Here is a 20,282-nt window from a genome sequence, read left to right on the forward strand (position 1 = left end):
AACTGAGAGTCCTGACACAAGAGATCACATATTGTATAATTCCATTTACATGAAATGGCCACAACAGGTGAATTCTTATAGACAGAGGGCAAATTAGCAATTGCCAGGGGATGAAGAGAGGGTATAATGGGGACTAACTATTTAATGGGAATGGGGTTTTCTTGGGGATGTGACAGTTGCACAACACTCTTAGTATACTAACAACCACTGAAATGTATACTTCAAAATGACTAATTTTGTTATATGAATTTTACCTCATAAAAATTTTCTTTCTTAAAAGATTCCCACATCAAATCCTATTTCCTTTCTGCCAACACTTTCCATTCCCACTATTCCCATGCTATTTCAGGCCCATTTTGTTATGTTTGAGTCTTTGATAACCTTCCAGACTAGTTTCCTTATTAATCCAATCTGTCTCACTCCAACCCATCATCCATAAATATAGTTGCAATCACATGACAATATTGCTCAAAAGTCAACAGTGGCTCTTCACTGACTATCAAATTAAGAGAAATACTCTTCCTAGGATCTATACCCCTCTCCGGAATGTCCACATTCTTCCTTTCTAGGATTACGGTAGACAGTACTAAAAAGAGCAACGACTTTTTAATTTTTTTTAGAAAGATTTTATTTATTTATTTGACAGAGTGAGAGAGAGAGAGCATACAAGCAGGGGGAGCAGCAGGCTACCCGCTGAGCAGGGAGCCTGATGCAGGACTTCATCCCAGAACCCCAGGATCACAACCCAAGCTAAAGGCAGATACTTAACTGAATGAACCACCTGGTGTCCCAAAATACAGCACAGATTTTGAATGAGCCTTTGGGCTCAAATCCAAGCTATACCACTTACTGTGGAAACCTGAACAAACTATTCACTTTTCTAAGCCTAGAAATGGAGAAAACACCACTTACTGTCATAGTGTCATAAGAAGTGAATAATTTTTTTAAAAAAGTGAATAAAATAATGTAAATAGCAGCACAGTACATTCAGTAATTGTTAAATAAAAGATTCTTTCCATAATGCCCTGCGGTGAAACTATCCTAAATCTTACTAAAAATGGGCCACTTAAAAACCCAGGAATAAGTAGTATTTTAACCTTCAGGATTTTGTTTGCCTTGTTTGCTAGTTTCTTCCTAAAACCTTATTAAACCTTCTGCCTGTTGGGGTACGTGGGTGGCCCAGTTGGTTAAGCATCCACCTTAGGCTTAGATCATGATCTCGGGGTCCTGGGATTGAGCCCTGCAGGGCATCAGGCTCCCTGCTCAACAAGAAGCCTGGTTCTCCCTCCCCTCTGCTGCTCCCCCTGGGTGTGTTCTGTCAAATGAATGAATGAATGAATGAATGAATGAATGAATGTTAAAAAAAAAAAAAAAAAAACACAAACCTTTCCTTTGCCTATCAAAAACCTACCCAATTCAAGAAGTGCTATTTCAAATAACAATTTTATTTCATTTACTTCCCATTTTGTGTTTTCCAACATCTTTCATTTCCCACCATCATCCTCCAGAAATGTAAGCTCTCCTTTTTAAAGCACTCTAGCACCTTGTACTTCTTAGGTACTTGTATCACACCATTTCTTGCGTTTGTCTTTTAACCTCACTCACTACCATAGCCATCAGCTTCCAGAAAGAAAGAGCATTCCATGTCTGATCTTTTGAGTTTCCTATACTATTTAGAACTGTGCATATACCAGATGCTCAATAAATGTTAGGATGATTAAAACCGAAGAGTGATATAACCAAACAAAAATTTAAAATTAAAGTTAATGGCTAGTTTCAAAATGATTTTTTTTTTTTAATTCTGAAAAAGATGTCTAAGACTAATTATACATTGTCAGACCTACCCATTAAACTTCCAAGTGGGAAAACACCAAAAACAGCCTATTTAAATTGCAGAGGTCAGAAATATTTCAGGGGAAAAAAACATAAACTTAGAATATTTGTTTCCTATGCAACACAAAGCCCTCTGTAATCTTTGAGCATTTCTTTAACTTTACACTAATGCTAAGGAATATAAGCTCCTCAGTACAAAAAAACCCAGGCCCCTGCAAGACTCTGAGCCTATGCCCATTACTTTTTTTTTTTTTTTTTTAACCTCAAACACATGCCACCCTCATTTTTCGAGATTCAAACAAGGTATTCTCTTCTCACTAGAGCTTTCCCTCTCTCCCCAAAACAGAACAAATGTATTTCTCTTTTGTGCCACTACTATTCTTTGTAAATATTTTTAATGTAATGTTGACCATCTGTATACCAATATTTACTTCTTTGAGAAGAAACACCAAGTTTTTTTTTTTTTTTTTAGAAACACCAAGTTTTTAATCACTTCTCTACCCCCATGCCTGGCCCATATTAAGTGTTCTATTAGTGTTTATCATGTGAATGACAAATACATGCATAATCGATAGCTTGCTTTTTTCTCCCCTGCTTACAATTCTTTGAGAAGAACCTGTTTACTGCCCTTTGTCTCTATTGCTAAAAAAATGGTATTTCCAATTTCTTGTTACCAATGAGGGAATACATGGAAAAGTGCTTTACAAAATTATACAAATGTAAAATACCAGTATCTCTTTCAAGGAGATTGTCTACAACAAGGAGGGTCCCCCCAGACCAAGGTATTAACTTTTCTAAATTCTTCTCAACTTCACAGTTAGTTCTCCACAATCATCCTAATCTTAGTCCTTTTGCATCAAGTCTTTCTAATCCATTGCTTATCTGATTCTATTTCTTTCTCTACTCTTTAGCCATAATGCGTACATAAGGCAAACTAACAACAACAACAAAAAAAAACTTCTAAATTTAAATTTTAGTCCTGGTACTTACTAGTTAATCTGATCTTGGCTGAGTTATTTCATCTTCATTAAACTCCAGTTTCCAGGTTTGTGAAATGGTGGTGTGTAAGAACCTACCTTTTAACACTTGTTCAAAGAAGTTTATATGTAAAGCACCTAGCACAGTACATAGCGCATAGCAGGTACTCCATTCATCAATCCATTCATCAATGGTAGTTATTACTCCTAGTGCTTCTGGCATTTAATTTTTCAAAAACACTTAAATCTTTATTACTGCATTTTATAGCTAGACTTTGCCAGGGTTGGGAAGGAATGCTCAGGTCTGAGCACTGAGGGTGTGCTCACTCAAAAGTGAGGCAGTCATTTTTATCATGAGCTTTGTTCAGAGAACAAAGTATAGCTTTCAATCTGCCCCTCACTCCTACCCACTGGTCTGTCTTCTCTCCTGCTACAGCACTATTTCTTGACCAAAACACTGTATTATTAACTCCTCCAAGTTTTGAAGAATCTGGTTAAGCACTGGGAATATTCCAGTCACATGACAGTTGTCTTTTCCTTAAGGCAAATCTTTGTACACATAACTACTTTTATATAACCTGGTTTCCAAATCCTTGATATACTGGATACAGTATTTGGAAGTATCCAAGTTTCTCAATACTACTGTTAACGTATATCTATCCAAAGTGGAGAAACTATGTCATGTTTCATTTGGCCAGCACACACATAAAGTTTCGTGGGGTTTTTTTTTGTATACTTTCACTTTAACCACATAGATTTGAATCAATTCTATCATGAACTGCACTGAAATTCTTTAGCACCCACAATAACATAGCAATCTTGTTTTAATTTTTTTAGAGGTGGTGGAAGGGCAGAGAGAGAGGGAGAGAGAATCTTGGAGCCCAATGCGGGGCCCAATCCCATGATCCCGGTATCATGACCTCATAGCAGCTTTTACTCATAAACAGTCCTGCCAGGCCAGGTTTTCAGCAATCTCTTCAATTCCCTTTAAAAACTTAATGTAGGGGCGCCTGGGTGGCTCAGTGGGTTAAGCCGCTGCCTTCGGCTCGGGTCATGATCTCGGAGTCCTGGGATCGAGTCCCATATCGGGATCTCTGCTCAGCAGGGAGCCTGCTTCCCTCTCTCTCTCCCTCTGCCTACTTGTGATCTCTCTCTCGCTGTCAAATAAATAAATAAAATCTTAAAAAAACAAAAAAAACAAACAAAAAAAAAAAACATAAAAACTTAATGTAGAATTTTATATTATAATGCCTGCCCCTAATTCACTTTGCTTATTTCTATTTTAGTTTTTACCTTTCAAATATATGTATCTGAACTCAATATATTATTCTATCGTCCTTAGTCTTCTTTTCTTTAAGCATGTCATCTTCCCTCCATCTAAATCACTGACTAAATAAATGTTCAAGAGAATGAGGCCAAAGCAAGTATTATTTATTCTAATTCTTTAAGGAACTGTAGTTCTGGTTTTTAGTTCCTACTTCTTCAAAACCAGTTTCTCCCTCATGGACTTTCCTGATTTCTATCACATGTAGACTGATCAGTTGTTTTACCAGGACTTTAAGACTTTTAGAGTTAGAAGGGACTTTCCAGGATTATCTAGTCTTTCCCAACTCTCCTTTACAAATAACAAGAAATCAGGAAAGTTTAGTTACATAGCCTTTGCCACATGGTTAAAAGTGATATAGCAAAATTAAGGAATTCTAAATACAAATATATTGTGTTCTATCCAGCACTAGTTTTTATTTAAATTTTTGTATTTTTATCTGTTCATCTACATGAAAGATAAATTATTTTTATTACCCTCTTTGTTTATTCTAGCCACTACACATGGAACACATATACTGTATCTTCTACTGCAAAGCAAAATAAATACAAATTTTGGCTTGCTGCAGTTAATGAAAAAAAGGAGTATCTTGGTTGCAAATCTCAAACCCTCACCCTCAGGTCTACAAACGTAATTAAGATTATTCACTTTCTGAGACAACAGAGAGAATGATAACTTTATCACTGTATCCATGGTATATAATGAATCACCATACCAATGATATATTATGTTCTTTTTACACCATTTCTGGTTGATTTATGGTAACTTATGACCACTAAGCAACCAACACTTATGATTAAACCAAGATATGAAATCCACTATATTAATATTAAAATAACAACCTCCTCACCATGTAAATTCTATGAAAGTTAGTCTTAGTTTTTCATTGTATGATTGTTGTCTGGCTTGCAGTAGGCTCCCAAAGAAAATATGTTGATAAGTGAATAAATTAATAACTTTCCAAAAGGAAAACTAACCCAAAAAGTGGATCTTAAAATGCATTAACTTTCTAAAAGTAAACAGAAGACAGATATTCCAGAAGAATTCACTTGGCCACCAAAATTAACTAAAGAAACAAATGAGTCTTAATATTAAAATTATGACATTCTTTCTCAGCAAAGTACTTGCTCCTTCTCCATTCTGCCTAAAAATGAAATCTCTCAACAGGTTACTCTTTGTTTCCTTAGATTCCTTACGCATGAGACTTCTACAACAACCCCTCTATTCATTTTTCTAGAAACACCAAACAAATATTCAAAGAGATCAAATCAAGTTCACTCTCATAAGATCATAAAAAGGCCATTAGCAAATATACACTTTAAGCTCTGGTTAAGTTAGCATCAGTGTTACATTATGACCTGAACTCAAAACAATCCCACTAATTCATTAGTTTCAGTGTTTTTATTTTCTCTGTATGCAGCTCCTCTCAAGACTCATTTCAAAATATCCAATCTCGCAATTACCAAAAGAGCAATTTCTAGCAATCCTACATTGATTAAATCAAAACATTCTCTTTATTGCTTTATTAAATGTCATCTTCTATATCATTCCTCTAAAATCTAAGTAAAAAGTACTAAAATAATATTTATGTTGATTCAAATACTGAGGATGGAAGAACTTGCTCACCTAATCCTTTCTTTTCCTCATATTTTTTTTTCTTTTCCTCATATTTTTAATGTTTATAATTTTAATTCACTTCAAATGCCTAAGTTCAAAGTTACCAAAGTAAAACTAACTGCAAACTCATTTATATCCTTTCTCTTTACTTTCAAACACTGATGATAAAACATTTTAAAACCTATTACTTATCAAGTCAAAACTGATATTATTTGAAGTATCAAAACTAATATTATTTGAAGTATCACCAATCATTTAGCTCATGTTTCATAAACAACATAAAGCACCAGCCTATTACAGAAACACATCAGGTTCCATACAGTTTTTCTTTAAATTTGCAAAAGTGAAAAATCTAATTCAAAAACTACAAGAAAACTATGGATTTAATAAATAGATAAACTTACTGAAAAAATCTTTAAAGACGTTTAACCAATCCATTTTGAATAAAAATCCCGTGTTCTCTTTTGTCAGTTTGTCAACACAGCTCAGGAAAATTCTCTGTGAGCTTCCTGGTCTGTTCTGCAACACTGAAACTCCCCACACCCAATCCATGTGACTTGGCCTACACCCAGGCAATAGAAAAGTTTTTCTGATGCTTCTCTCTAAAATTTCTCCCCCTGAACTATAATACAACCTGTAAAACAAGCATATCATCATGGCCACAAAGTTACCTTATTATTCAGACTTATTTTAGAAGAAGCTTTAAAGCATATATTTTCAATAGTTGAAAATATATTCATGCATTCATCTCTCCTTTGTTTTCTCCTTTTCTTTCTTATCTTTCAAATAATGTCTCCACCAGCACAATCATTGTGAAACAAATCCATTAACCACAGGGGACATTTAAGTTACCAAAAAGGGGTTCAGAAATTCTGAGAAAGAGAAAGCTATCTGATACAAAAGTTGGAATCACATCATTATACAGGAGAACTAAAGATCATTAACTTAAAACAGAATGTTTTCAAGTATCCTACAATATCTATAATATAGTAATAAAGTTAACAGAGATATTCTAGGACTTAAATAGATAAAAAGTCTTTCCAAAATTGTCTCAATAATGTCAGAAAACAGTATGGAAGGTTTCCCAGGTGTATTGACAAACAATAAAAATTCTATCTAGTTGGGCTTTTTAAGTTTATATGCAGTACTATCTAAAACTGGGATATATTTCCATTTTGCTCTATGATATTAGGTTTTTTCACAATATTCTGTTTAAACATTTAAACATATCCAGTCCCAGGATACCAGTACCCTTTTAAAAAGGAGTAAGAAAGTCTAGGTATAGCCCTAATCCCTGTTGTGCCTTCATAGCGATGTTATGTTGTGCTAGTCATAACAATGAGGCATACTTTCTTGATACAAAGTTACCTTAATTTTCTCCAATACCTCTGATCTACATGCTTTAAATAAGTGTCCAATATTTGCAAAATCAGAAGTATTCCTGGTTCTAACTATGGTTTCTTCAGATGATCAAGGATAACCTCTTTCTGATTTGTCCTTCACTTAAAAAATAATAATAATGGTCTTATTTGCAAAACTTAAAAATCTTAATAAAAGGTAATCTCAGATACAGCAGTTAAAAGTCATAGTGAAAACTCAGATTGATTACTTCATTTATTAAACTACCTTTAAAATACTAGAAATGTTATTCACTCAAATCAATATTCCAGTATTTTATATTTACTTTGAGTTGTACTATATTTTAGTTTTGGCTATTTTACAGTGTTAAAAATAAAAGATCTGTCTTCTATTGCTGTTAACTGAAAGAACACTCTAGACTAATAAGGCCAAATAAAAAATAAAGCTAATATAAAGCAGTTAGTAATATTTCATATTTGTCAATCATGCCACATTACTCCCAAACTGTTTCTGCAAAGAGAAATTTTACTTTCTTTTCCACATATATTACAAAGAACCATTAAGTAACAGCCTGTTTGCCTGAATACCAAAAATGAAATTCTGTCCCTCCCATTCCTTCCTGTCAGCCAAGGAGAGTTTAATTAAAAGAAAAAAGAGGCCAGTCCTCATCTGTGCATATTTCCTTCCTATCAGCTCAGCCAAGCCCACTGTGAGGTGGGTTCCATTATCTCTGGTCCTTATGGAGAGCTAATAAAAACAAACAAACTTTACAGTTAGAGAAAGGGGGAAAAAAGAAAAACAAAATAAGAAATCAGCTTTGTAGATGCTAACCTACAGTAATAATCTACAATTTAAAACACTTTTATCAAATGCAAAATGAAATGATAGCTTGTTTTTTAAAAGCAAAATTCAAAATGTAAGCTATTAAATGTTAAAATACAGCAATGTTCCGTATCTTAAAAATTACCTTAGTGCGAAAGAGGCAATTCTGAATCTCCCTCATTTATCTCTCTCTCAATTAGATGTAGAATTTACCTAACTTCAACAGGCAGTCACAGTTCAAGGGGTCCTGGCTAGAGGATCAGATTCAATCCTGCTCATTGGCACCACCCTGGTCTGGCCCTTGAACACCAGCTAGATTTACAGAAATTGCCCATTAAAACTTACAGCCTTTAATGTACTTCTGACTTGGCTGAGTATCTGCTATGAGCAAACTTAACCTGGCCTAGCTGAAATTCTAGTCTTGGCCTTTCTATTTTGCCCAATGCTTCCAAAATTCTACACAAAGAATCAAGCTCTAGCATCCACTTAAAAGAAAGCATTATTGGTGTTTTAATACAAAAATAACTTACCTAAAGTATCCTTCAGATTTTTTACAATAGATGCTTTCCGAGCACTGTTTTTCCTCTCCACATAGTTAGAAGGCACAAAACCCGTTTTATTCATGGAGTTTCGAACTCGCCACCAGGACTTAGAGTCATCCAGAAGCCATAATCTCTCATTCTTCTTGATGTCCAGCTCTTGTTCTTGCTGGGCTACATAATCAAATTTGGCTACTACCACCACTTCTTCTGCCATCTTTCAGCAGCTTCAGCACTGCAACCACATACAAAACATTTTTATAAGGTCTAGTAGTAGTCTACATGCTTCTCAAAAAAAAAGACACCTGTGAAAACCTAAGAGAGTAGTCTACATGTTTTTCAAAAAAAAGACACATGTAAAAACCGAAGAGAACTGAAAGACTAAAAGGAAAAATATGAAAAACAAAAACAGGCAATACCAATACTAATCAAATACTAATCAAGACAAAAACTGGTGTGGCTATATTAATACACAAAAAGGACAAACCATCAAGGCAAACCATTCCCAGTAATAAAGAAGTTCACTACACAATTGAAGGTTTTATTAAATATACAAAACAGCCGAACTTGTATGTATTTATTAACATAGTTCCAAAATAGACTGATAGAACCACACAAAAATGTGACAAATCCATTGTCAGAGAGGACAATTTTTAACATATTTACTTAATAATAAATCAAGGATACAAAAAAATTAATAAGGCTAGATAAAAACTGACATCAAAACCATTAAGTCTGATCTAATAAACATAGATAAATATTACTTCCAAGCAGAATAATAGAAATGGAACATATATAAAAATTACCAATGTGAGGTGATAGAGAAAGTCTTAATAACTTTCATGTACTTGGTATCCTACAACCATATTCTCTGACAATCATCACAAAGACAGCTTCTTAAAAACCTCCTGTTTGGGAACTTCTAAAACTTCATGTGTCAAAAGAAGAAATTATAATAGCATTGTGAAAATACTTACAGGATTAAATAATAAAAAGAATTTATATAACCAAACTTGTTGGATGCAGCAAAAGGAGTATATAGAGATTTTAGTTGGAAATAGTTACATCAAAAAAACAAGAAAAACTTAAAATAGTGAACTGAATATCTTTCTTAAGCAGTTAGAAAAGTAGAATACTATAAAGCAGAAAAAATGAAATAATATAAATAAAAGTAGAATTTCATGAAACAGAAAACAATGACACAGAAGAAAGCTCAACAGAACAAAAATAGTTCTTTGTCCTGACTAACAAATGGACATAGTTCTAGTTAAGACTTAGAAATGAAAAAATTTCAGGAAAAAACACACCCAAATACCTGGAATAAAAAGGGAGTCATAATTAGAGATGCAACAGACATTCAAATCACCTGGCAATATTGAAAATAACTTTACGAATAAATCTGAAACTAAAATGTACAAATTTATAGAAAAATAAAAATTAAAAAAGTAGTAACATTCAATCAGTCATTACGAAATCTTCCCATAGGGGCACCTGGGTGGCTCAGTGGGTTAAAGCCTCTGCCTTCGGCTCAGGTCATGATCTCAGAGTCCTGGGATTGAGCCCCACATCAGGCTCTCTGGTCGGTGGGGAGCCTGCTTCCCTTTCTCTCTCTCTGCCTGCTGCTCTGCCTACTTGTGATTTCTGTCAAATATATAAAAATAAAATCTTCAAAAAGATTGGGAAGAAATCTTCCCAAAATGAACAGCAGGACCACATGGTTTACATGCAAGTTTTATTAAAATTCAAAGAACAAGTACTTCCAATTTATACAAACTCTTTCAGAACAAAGAAAGGAAAATTACAAGCCTAACTCACTCTTGAATTTATCAGATAAGCTCCATGCTTTCAGAGAGATTTATTTTACATAAACAGCTACCCTTGGCTTAGCAGGCAAATAAATTCAGCTTTCAATTTTGGATATTGAATAGAATTCCCCCTCCCTTTTTTAAAAGATTTTATTCATTTATTTGTCAGAGAGAGAGAACATGCACCCACAAGCAGACAGGGAAGCAGGCTCCCTGTTGAGCAGAGAGCCTGATGTGAGACTGGATCCCAGGATTCTGGGATCATCACCTGAGCTGAAGGCAGACACTTAACTAACTGAGCCACCCAGGAGTCCCAGCATTCTCTTTTCTCAACAACGAAGTAAGCTGTTCAATATTTTCGAAGAAATGATTTTAATCTAGAATTCAACATCCACTAGCATTAAAGTATAGATACATTGTGGTTAGAAGGTAGACGCTTTTGGGGGGGCATTGCAAGGCCTCAAAACCTACCACACATTCTCCTGAAAGAATGACTCATGTGTGTATAGCAGTGAAATAACTAATAATGCTAAAATAAGAAGACGATGTGGTATTCAAAAAATAATGAACAGAGAAACCAGAAAAATCAATTTGTATTCTTGTAATTTTCCTGTTTGAAATTACTCACAAATAAAAAGTTATAACCAAGGATAAATAATTACTAGCTCATGATACAAAAAATTTACAACAATGAGTGATGACTTTCTGAGGCAAGAGAAAGCAGAGGGGTTTTTTTTCAGGCAAACTTAACACCAACTCTGATTCCCTCCCTGTGGGAAACTGTACACCCACACTCTTATAATTAATCTACAAATTTAATGAAATTTAATCCTAGGCCCCAACGGAATTTCTTTTGAAACTTGACAAACTGACTTTAAAATCCATCTAGAAGAGTAATCACATAAAACCAGCAAATTACATTCTACAGAAAATTAGAGTTGATATGACACTGTAGGTTGTATACCCAGAATTTTCTACTTTCCTATCAATATCCCAATTATCCTTCCAGTTGTCAACTTACTATTATTGTATTAGCCATGCAACTCGTGGGGACTGACCCTACTTTCTAAGCTGTATTTGGGTTAGTCAAAGCTCTCTCCTCCAATCAAAAGGATAATAAGGGAATGCTACAAATAGCTCCACACACACAAATTCAACAACTTAGAAGAACTGGACCAATTTTTCAAAACAAAAACAAAAACAAAAAAACACGAAGTACCAAAACACACTCAATATGAAACGGATAATATGAATAGCCCCGTAACTATTCGGGTAATTAACTTCGTAACTTGAAAATTCCACTCCCAAAAAGAAATCTCCAGGTCTAGATGGCTTCTCAAGAATTCTACCAATTATTTAAAAAATTTACACCTATTCTACATAATCCCTTCTAGAAAATAGTAGAAGGTAAATGGGGAAATACTGTCCAATTTATCTTTGAAATTGATATTAACTGATGTCAAAAACTAAACAGTATAAAAAGAGGAAACTACCAACCAATATCCCTCATTAATATAGATCCAAAAATCCTTAACAAAATATTAGCAAACAGAATTCAGCAATATATAAAAAGAATTAATACTCCATGACCAAGTAGGGTTTTTCCAGAGATGCCAAGCTGGTTCAATATATAAAATTAATTAGTATAATTCACCATATTAACATGCTAAGAAAAATCGTATGAGCATATCACTCAATGCAGAAAAAGCATCTGGCAAAATTCAACCCCCATGATAAGAGTTCTCAGAGAAACAGAAATAGAAGGGAACTTCCTCAACCTGATAAATAGGATCTACAAAAACCTACAGCTAACAACTACTTAATGGTAAAAGATGCCTGCCTCCTACAATGAAGAACAAGGTAGGTATCCACTCTCACTATTCTTACTCAATGAAGTGCTACAAGTTTTAGCAAGGTCAGCAAAGCAAGAAAAGGATATAAATGGCATATAGATCAGAAAAAGAAGAAATAAAACTCTCCTTATTTACAGATGACATGCCTGATTACAGACAAGATCCTAAAAGCCACCAAAAACTGCCCCCCCAAAACAAACAAAAAACACCTAATCTCTCCTAGTATTAACTAGTGAATTCAGTAAGGTCACAAGACACAAGATCAACAAGCAAAAATCAATTGTCTTTCTATATACTATCAATGAACACATGGACACCAAAATTTAAAAAGCAATACCATTTATAATTACTAAAATAAAAAAGGAAAACAAAAATGAAAAGAGGTGTAAACTGAACAAAACATGAAGGAGACTGTATGTTGAAAATTACAAAATGCAGATGAAAGAAATTAATCATCTAAATAAAAGTGTTTTTGAAATAGAAGACTCAAACATAATCAGGATGTTATGTTTTCCCAAACTGATATACAGGTTTACATAATTCTTATCAAAGTCTCAGAAGCTGTTTTTTTTTTATATCCAGACAATATTATTCTATAATTTAGATGGAAAGGCAAAAATAACTAGAGTAACTAAAACGTTTTAAAGTAAAAAAAAAAAAAAAAAAAATGGGGGAAGCTTACTACATAGCTAGAGTAGTCAAGATTGCATGGTATCAGCAAAGAAACAGATATGTGTATCAATGGAAAAGAAAGAGAACCCAAGGGACACCTGGTGGCTCAGTCAGTTAGGTGACACCCAGGTGGCTCAGTTAGGCGTCTGCCTTTGGCTCAGGTCATGATCCCTGGGTCCTGGGATCAAAGTCCTGCATCAGGCTCCTTGTTCAGCAGGGCACGTGCTTCTCCCTCTGCCTGCCCCTCTGCCTGTTTGTGCACCCTCTCTGGCTCTCTCTGATCAAGATACAAAAAGTAATTCAGTGGCGTGGGGGGAAGCTTTCTCAACAAATGATGCTAAAGCAAAAGGACATCAATATCCCCCACCCCCACAAAAAAAGTACAAGACCTAATCTCGCACCTTAGACAAACATAAACTCAACATGAATGACAACCTTAAATGTAAAACTATGAAACTTTAAGAAAAATATATAGGAGAAAATCTTCAGGATACAGAGCTAGGCAAAGAGTTCTTAGACTTGGCAACCAAAGCAAGATCCATAAAGGAAAAACTCAAGAGCAGAAAAACAAATTCAGTTAGAAAACGAGCAAAAAAATATGAAGAAGATATAAAGATGGCAAACAAAGACATAAGAAGATGTTCACCATCATCAGCTATTAAGAAAATGCAAATTAAAACCATGTTGAAATGTCACTACACACCTACCAGAATGGCTAAAATAGAAGAGTAACAACACCAAATGCTGATAAAGACATGCTGAAACCAGATCACTCATACAGTGCTGATGAGAATGTGTTAAATGACACAGATGCTCTGAAAATAGTTTGGCAGCTTCTTGTAAAATTAAACATGCAACTACCATACCAACCAACCGTACTCCTGGCATTATCCCCGAGAAATGAAGACTTATAGTCACACAAAAACTTTTACATAGATGTTTACAGCAACTTTATTTGTAATAACCAAAAATGGTAAACCACTTAGATGTCCTTCAACAAGAGAAGGGCTAAACACGGTGTGGTACATTCCATACCTAGGAAAAGGGAAGAAATAACAGATACATGCAATAATCTGAATGCATCTCCAAGGAATTACACTGAATAACCAAAACCAAAACCAAAACAAAAACAGGGGCGCCTGGGTGGCTCAGTGGATTAAGCCGCTGCCTTCGGCTCAGGTCATGATCTCAGGGTCCTGGGATCGAGCCCCGCATCGGGCTCTCTGCTCTGCAGGGAGACTGCTTCCTCCTCTCTCTCTGCCTGCCTCTCTGCCTACTTGTGATCTCTCTCTCTGTCAAATAAATAAATAAAATCTTAAAAAAACAAAACAAAACAAAAACAAAATAATAAACCCAAAATAAAAACCCAAAATAATAAAAAAACCAAACCAAACAAAAAATAACAGAACACCGACCCCGAAGTTTATACACTATGTAACTCCATTTATGACATTCTTGAAATGACAATTATTTTGATTGCCTGGGATTAAGGAGGGAGTTGGAGGGAAATAAGTGTGGTTATAAAAGGGCAACATCAGAGATTCTAACGGTGATGAAAATGTTCTCTCAACTGTATAAATATTAATATCCTGGTTATTATATGGTACTATACTTTTGTATAGTATGTCATCACTGGGAGAAACTAAGTAAAGGAGACAATGGATCTTTCAGTAAGTTGTAATTTCTTTTGATTGCATGTGGATCTATAATTATCACAAAATTAAAAGTTTAAAATAAAATATACTGATTAAAAAAGAAAAACAAAAAATAAAATATAGAAATAATATGTTCACATTCCTGATATAAGGAAGTCTTTTTTTTTATTTTTTAAAAAGATTTTATTTATTTACTTGAGAGAGAGAGAGAGAGAGAGAGCATGAGAGGGGAGAGAGGGTCAGGAGGAGCAGCAGACTCCCGCTGAGCAGGGTCTCCCCCCAATCCCTCCATGTGGGACCTGATCCCAGGACTCCAGGACCATGACCTGAGCCAAAGGCACTTAACCAACTGAGCCACCTAGGCGCCCCAAGGAAGTCTTTTAATACCATGATTTCCATGTTAGAAACTATAAAATGAAAAACGTTTAACTTTTATACAGCAAAGGACATTAGTACCTACTGCTGCTGTAACAAATTATCACAAACTTAGTGACTTAACACAAATTATCTTACAGCTCCAGAGGTTAGAGGTATGAAATGGGTGTTATGGGCTAAAATCAAAGTGTCAGTCAGCAGTGTTGTGTTCCTTCTGGTACGTGTAGGGGAAAATCTAATCCTTGCCATTTCCAGTTTCTAGAAGCTGTCTGCATTTCTTGGCTCGTGATTACGTCACCCTGACCTTTAGTGTGATCCTCATATCTATTTTGATCATTTTAAACCTTCTGCCTTCCCCTCATATGGACTTTTATAATCTACAGTGGGCCCACAACAATAATACAAAATAATCTCCCCATTTCAAAATCCTTAATGTAGGCAAAGTCTCTTAAACTATGTAAGGTAACATATTAAACTATGTAAGGTATTAAACTATGTAAGGTAACATATTCTGGACGATAAGGAGTATACATCTTTGGGGCAGACTTTATTGTACCTACCACCAACATCAAAAAACAATGAAAGTAAGTTTAAAAATTGGCAAAGAACAAAGACAGTCAAAAAGTATTATAAAAGATCCTGAATGTCCTTATATAATTAAAGAAATGAAAAAAATTGAAGTATTATTCTTTATCAGAGTAACAGAAAAAAAGTCAAGGCTTATTTTGTAATCAAATAATAATAAGCCTTGGGCTGCCTGGGTGCCTCAGTTGGTTAAGCCACTGCCTTCAGCTCAGGTCACAATCCCAGAGTCCTGGGATCAAGTTCCCCATCAGGCTCCTTGCTCAGCGGGGAGCCTGCTTCTCTATCTGCCTCTGCCTGCCACTCTGCCTGCTTGCGCTCAAATAAAATTTAAAAAAAAAAAAGCCTTTGTAAGACTATACAAAATAAACCTTCTACTACATGCCTTACTGGCCTCATAACTAAAAATTGATATAAAGCTTAACTTTTTTAATTATGTAAATTTTCAACATATACAAAGTAGGGAACAGTAGTATAATGAACCCCATACGCATCACCCAACTTCAATTACCAATACTCTGGCTTTGCAGTTCATTTATTCCCCCTAATTTTTGGTGGGTGTACTGGAATCCTATGCTCTCATCTATAAATACTAACAGATAAGAACACATATCCCACAAAAAAATCAAGGGGTCTTTTACCTTTTTTGCCATGGGCCCCCACACCGCAGCAAAAAGGTTAAGTCTGGTAAAACCTATAACCCCTACTCAGAATAAGGTTTTAAATACATAAAAATACAAGGCATTGCAAATAAACTAAACTATACTGAAACTCAGTTATCAAGATATTTTTTAAAAACTTGTACTGTTAAAAATATGTGTTTCTTTATTAAGGTTAAGAGAACCTGCAAACAATTCTTTTATTTCATCCAGTACTGCCGTTCAAGTTTCACTGAGTCTATTGAAATAAAAAGTCCTTTAGAGTTGGTTTGAACTGGGATCTAAACTAAGTCTGTATATTGCACTTTGGTTAATGTTTTATATCTCCTTAATCTACATAACACAGTTCTCTTTCTCCACTATTTCCATGCCATTTATTTGTTGAAGAACCTGCCTCCATTTGTCCTGAAGCACTTCACACACTGTGGATTTGATTGAGGTGCATCCTCTTGGTGTTCCTTTATCTCCTCTATTTCCTGTAAGTTGGTAATTTTATCTAGAGGCTTTACTGCCCCACCCCCACCCCAGATTCTTCTATTGTTGATGATGCAAGAATACTTCACGGATGGGGCGCCTGGGTGGCTCAGTCAGTTGAACAACTGCCTACAGTTTAGGTCATGATCCTGGGGTCCTGTGAGAGCGCCCAAGCACCACGGCCCCTGCTCCACAGAGAGTCTGCTTCCCCCTCTCCCTCTGCTTGTATTCTCACTCGCTCACTCTCTGTCAAATAAATGAATAAAATCTTAAAAAAAAAAATACTTCATAGATATTCTCAAGAAATACTTATTGGCATAATACAGGAGGCACCCTGCTCTGGCTGATGTTTAAAATGAACAGCGGATACAGCAGTATCAAACTGATTCACCCACCAAGTTACCCAACAAACCTTCACCTAATGGGTTTATCAGCCACTGATGATCACTGCCCAGATCTACCATTTCCAAAATGATCTGCCAGCCATACATGCTTTTAGAAATTGTGACTGCTTTACTAAGAACATTTTTGATTACACTAGTACAGAGACCCTACAAGAAAGGCAGAAAATATGTCTCTCTGTTTAGAACACCAACTATATAAAAAGCTAGATTCATTTGTTTCTACTTTTTGGAGATCACTTTATTTTTCCTTTTAATAATTTAATTATTTTGGTGGGCACCTGGGTGGCTCAGTCATTAAGTATCTGCTTTTGGCTCAGGTCATGATCCCAGAGTTGTGGGATCAAGCCCCACATAGGGTTCTCCGCTCAGCGGGAAGCCTGCTTCTCCCTTTCCCACTTTCCCTGCTTGTGTTCCTTCTTTTGCTGTGTCTCTCAATGTCAAATAAATAAATAAAACCTTTTTTTAAAAATTTATTTTTTAAAGTTTGTTTATTTAAGTAATCTCTACACCCAATGTTGACCTCACAAACCCAAGATCAAGAATTGCATGCTTTTCTGAATGAGCCAGCCAGATATCCCTAAAATTTAATTTAATTTCATTATTATATAAAGCATTTAGATGGTTCTAAAAAGTGTAACAATCAAACAAGGTACATTCAGAGAGCTCTCTGCTTCTATACTCACCTTCTCTCTCTTTTCTCTCCCTCTCCCTACAGGATAACCATTTTTTATTGGTGTTGGTTTATCTTTCTATTGTTGCTTTTTGAGTATGTAAAAGAAAACATATGTAAATTAGAAATTCTAATTTTCACACTCCCTCACAACAAAACATGTACACACACAAAGGGAGGGGCACACTATGTACTGCCTGAACCTTGCTTTAAGTTCAACAATGTATCTTGAACATCATTCCATAATAGGATCAGAGTTCTTTTCCAGTAACTACTGCACAGTACTTCATCATTATAGAAGTATCTCAGTTTCCTCAACTTGACCTTACTGACAGACAATGAGTTGTTTCCAGCCTTCTGATAATAAAAAGTGCTGCAATGAGTAGTTAAATATACATGTCATTTTGTTTTTCTGTTAGTGTGCCTTTGGGTTAGAGTCAAAGAAATAAGAATGCTGAGTTGAAGCTCAACATTTATATAATTTTGTGAGATGGTGCCAAATACCCTATCTATTGGTTCTTTATCCCTCTGTATTTTCCACAATATATGGGAATGATTATTTTTTCACAGCATTACCAACTAAATATGGATTTTGGATTTCTGCCAGGTAAGAATTGGTATTTCAAAGCAGTTTTTTTTTTAAATAAAGAATTTATTTATTTATTTGACAGAGAGAGAGAGAGATCACAAGTAGGCAGAAAGGCAGGCAGAGAGAGAGGGGGAAGCAGGCTCCCCGCTGAGCAGAGAGCCCGATGTGGGGCTTGATCCCAGGACCCTGAGATCATGACCTGAGCTGAAGGCAGAGGCTTAAACCACTGAGCCACCCAGGCGCCCCTTCAAAGCAGTTTTAAACTATTTCTCTGTTAGTGAAATTAAGCACTTTTCCCCAGATTTAAGGGACACTTATTTTCGTTTTTCTGTGTGAACTACCTGTTTATATCTTTTGCCCATTTTCCCAAGGTATGGCTTTTCTTTTCCAATTTTTTAGAAGCCCTTTATTTGGTATATCTTTTGCCCATTTTCCCAAGGTATGGCTTTTCTTTTCCAATTTTTAGAAACCCTTTATATAGTAGGAATACTTGCCCTTTGTCTTTGATATAAATTTTTTTCAGTCATTTATTGTTTTAACCTGGTTGTTATATTTTATGTATAAAATTTTTGAAGAACAACTGGATAGTAACTATCAAAATTTTACATGCACATTTCTTTGAATCAGCAATCTACATACTACAGGAAAAAATAATTCAAGTATTCAAAGTCATGTGTGTAAGAATGTTTGCTGTGGCACTGCTAGGAACTGTTAAAAGTAAGGAATGAAATACACTGAGAGTGTTCTAAACTGTAAGCACTCGCATGCAGAATGACCAATAAATATTAAGCAAAAATGCAAATTCTAAAACCATTGCATTATAATTCTATTTTTTAAAAAGTCCCATTATATATATTTGTATATGCATTAAAAAGTTCTGGGAGGATATACATCAAACTGTCAAAGTGGCAAGATTGAAAAAACTCAGTCCATACTCCACAGATATGTATGGTTTGAATATTTTACAAAAATACTATTTTACTTTTACAAAATGTACTATAAAAAGAGAAAACCAACTGAAAGCTATAAATAACAGGAATTGGCAGCCAAAACACAAAGTAGATGTGAGGAAACACTGAGATAGTATGAGGAAAAAGAAATGATAGGGAACTGAGAGAAAAAGAAATGAGAGAAAAATAAGGGTATAAAGTAAATCGGCTTTATCGTAGAATCACAACTAAAACCTAAACAATTAGAACATAAAGCAAAACAAACACAAAACCACAAGAAACAAAAACAAAACAACACTAATAAACTAACTTTGCTTTGATGACTATTTCTTCAGTTAAGCAGCAGGTGAAAGAGCTAACTTGAATTCAGAATCCTGATAATAGGGAAAATAATCTTTAAACACAAGAAACAGTGATGACATGCTTACACAAGAGGGACAACAACCGAGGCCAAATGAGAATGCCTACTCATGCCTACTCTAAAGCATAAACTAAGAGTAAACCGGGTAGAAACATTTGCACTATTTTAACAACCATTTCCCTCCTGATCTCTTTTAGCCAAGCTTAGTTCAAATTACATAAACTGAATATGATACAACTCCACTATTCTTTGATCCAGCCAAGAGACCTGGTTGTGAAGATGGTCACTTAACATTCTATATTCTCCTATAAAAGTTTCAGCTCCATGTTTTCAACTACACTCATGTAATTTATACTTGGCTGTTCCTGGCCCCTACTCTTGCTTTCAGGAACCGGATTCCTGTCCTTTTGTCTATGTCCTTGTACCTGGCACCTGAACCCAGGAGCCTTACCAAGCAGTGTCCAATTACTGCCTGAAATCAAGTACTCCTTTCCTTGATAGAATGTGAAATGCCTATTTTGATCCCCACCGATTGCCAGCCCTGCTCTGATAATACAAATATCATGGACCCTGGAATTGACATCAAGTCCCTGTGTACACGGCTCACATCCTGCTTGTCTATTCCTCCTGGGTTTATTTTGCTGATCTCAATGTGCTTTTCAAATTCACCTCCAATCTCATTCCCAAACTAGACCTATACATACTTGCTGATCATACTCCTGGCCTTTCCTGATCTGGATATTACAAGAATAGGACCAAACT

At 35.2% G+C, this 20,282-nt stretch overlaps 1 protein-coding gene across 5 annotated transcripts in view; it reads right to left on the bottom strand.

Moving 5' to 3' along the window:
* Nucleotides 1–20,282, bottom strand: part of NCK1 (NCK adaptor protein 1) — an 89,668-nt gene that overhangs the window by 15,630 nt on the left and 53,756 nt on the right. For 4 of the 5 annotated variants that reach the window (XM_046002808.1, XM_046002809.1, XM_046002807.1 and 1 more), the window contains one exon: nt 8,463–8,706. In XM_046002808.1, the coding sequence (XP_045858764.1) occupies nt 8,463–8,688 (226 nt within the window). In that variant the 5' untranslated portion in view covers nt 8,689–8,706. Of the gene's footprint in view, nt 1–6,155; nt 6,345–8,462; nt 8,707–20,282 lie in introns of those variants that run through there. The other variant, XM_046002806.1, reaches the window with a different exon arrangement.

The sequence above is a fragment of the Meles meles genome, chromosome 4 (genome assembly GCF_922984935.1).
Source record: "Meles meles chromosome 4, mMelMel3.1 paternal haplotype, whole genome shotgun sequence".
Taxonomy (NCBI): Eukaryota; Metazoa; Chordata; class Mammalia; order Carnivora; family Mustelidae; genus Meles; species Meles meles.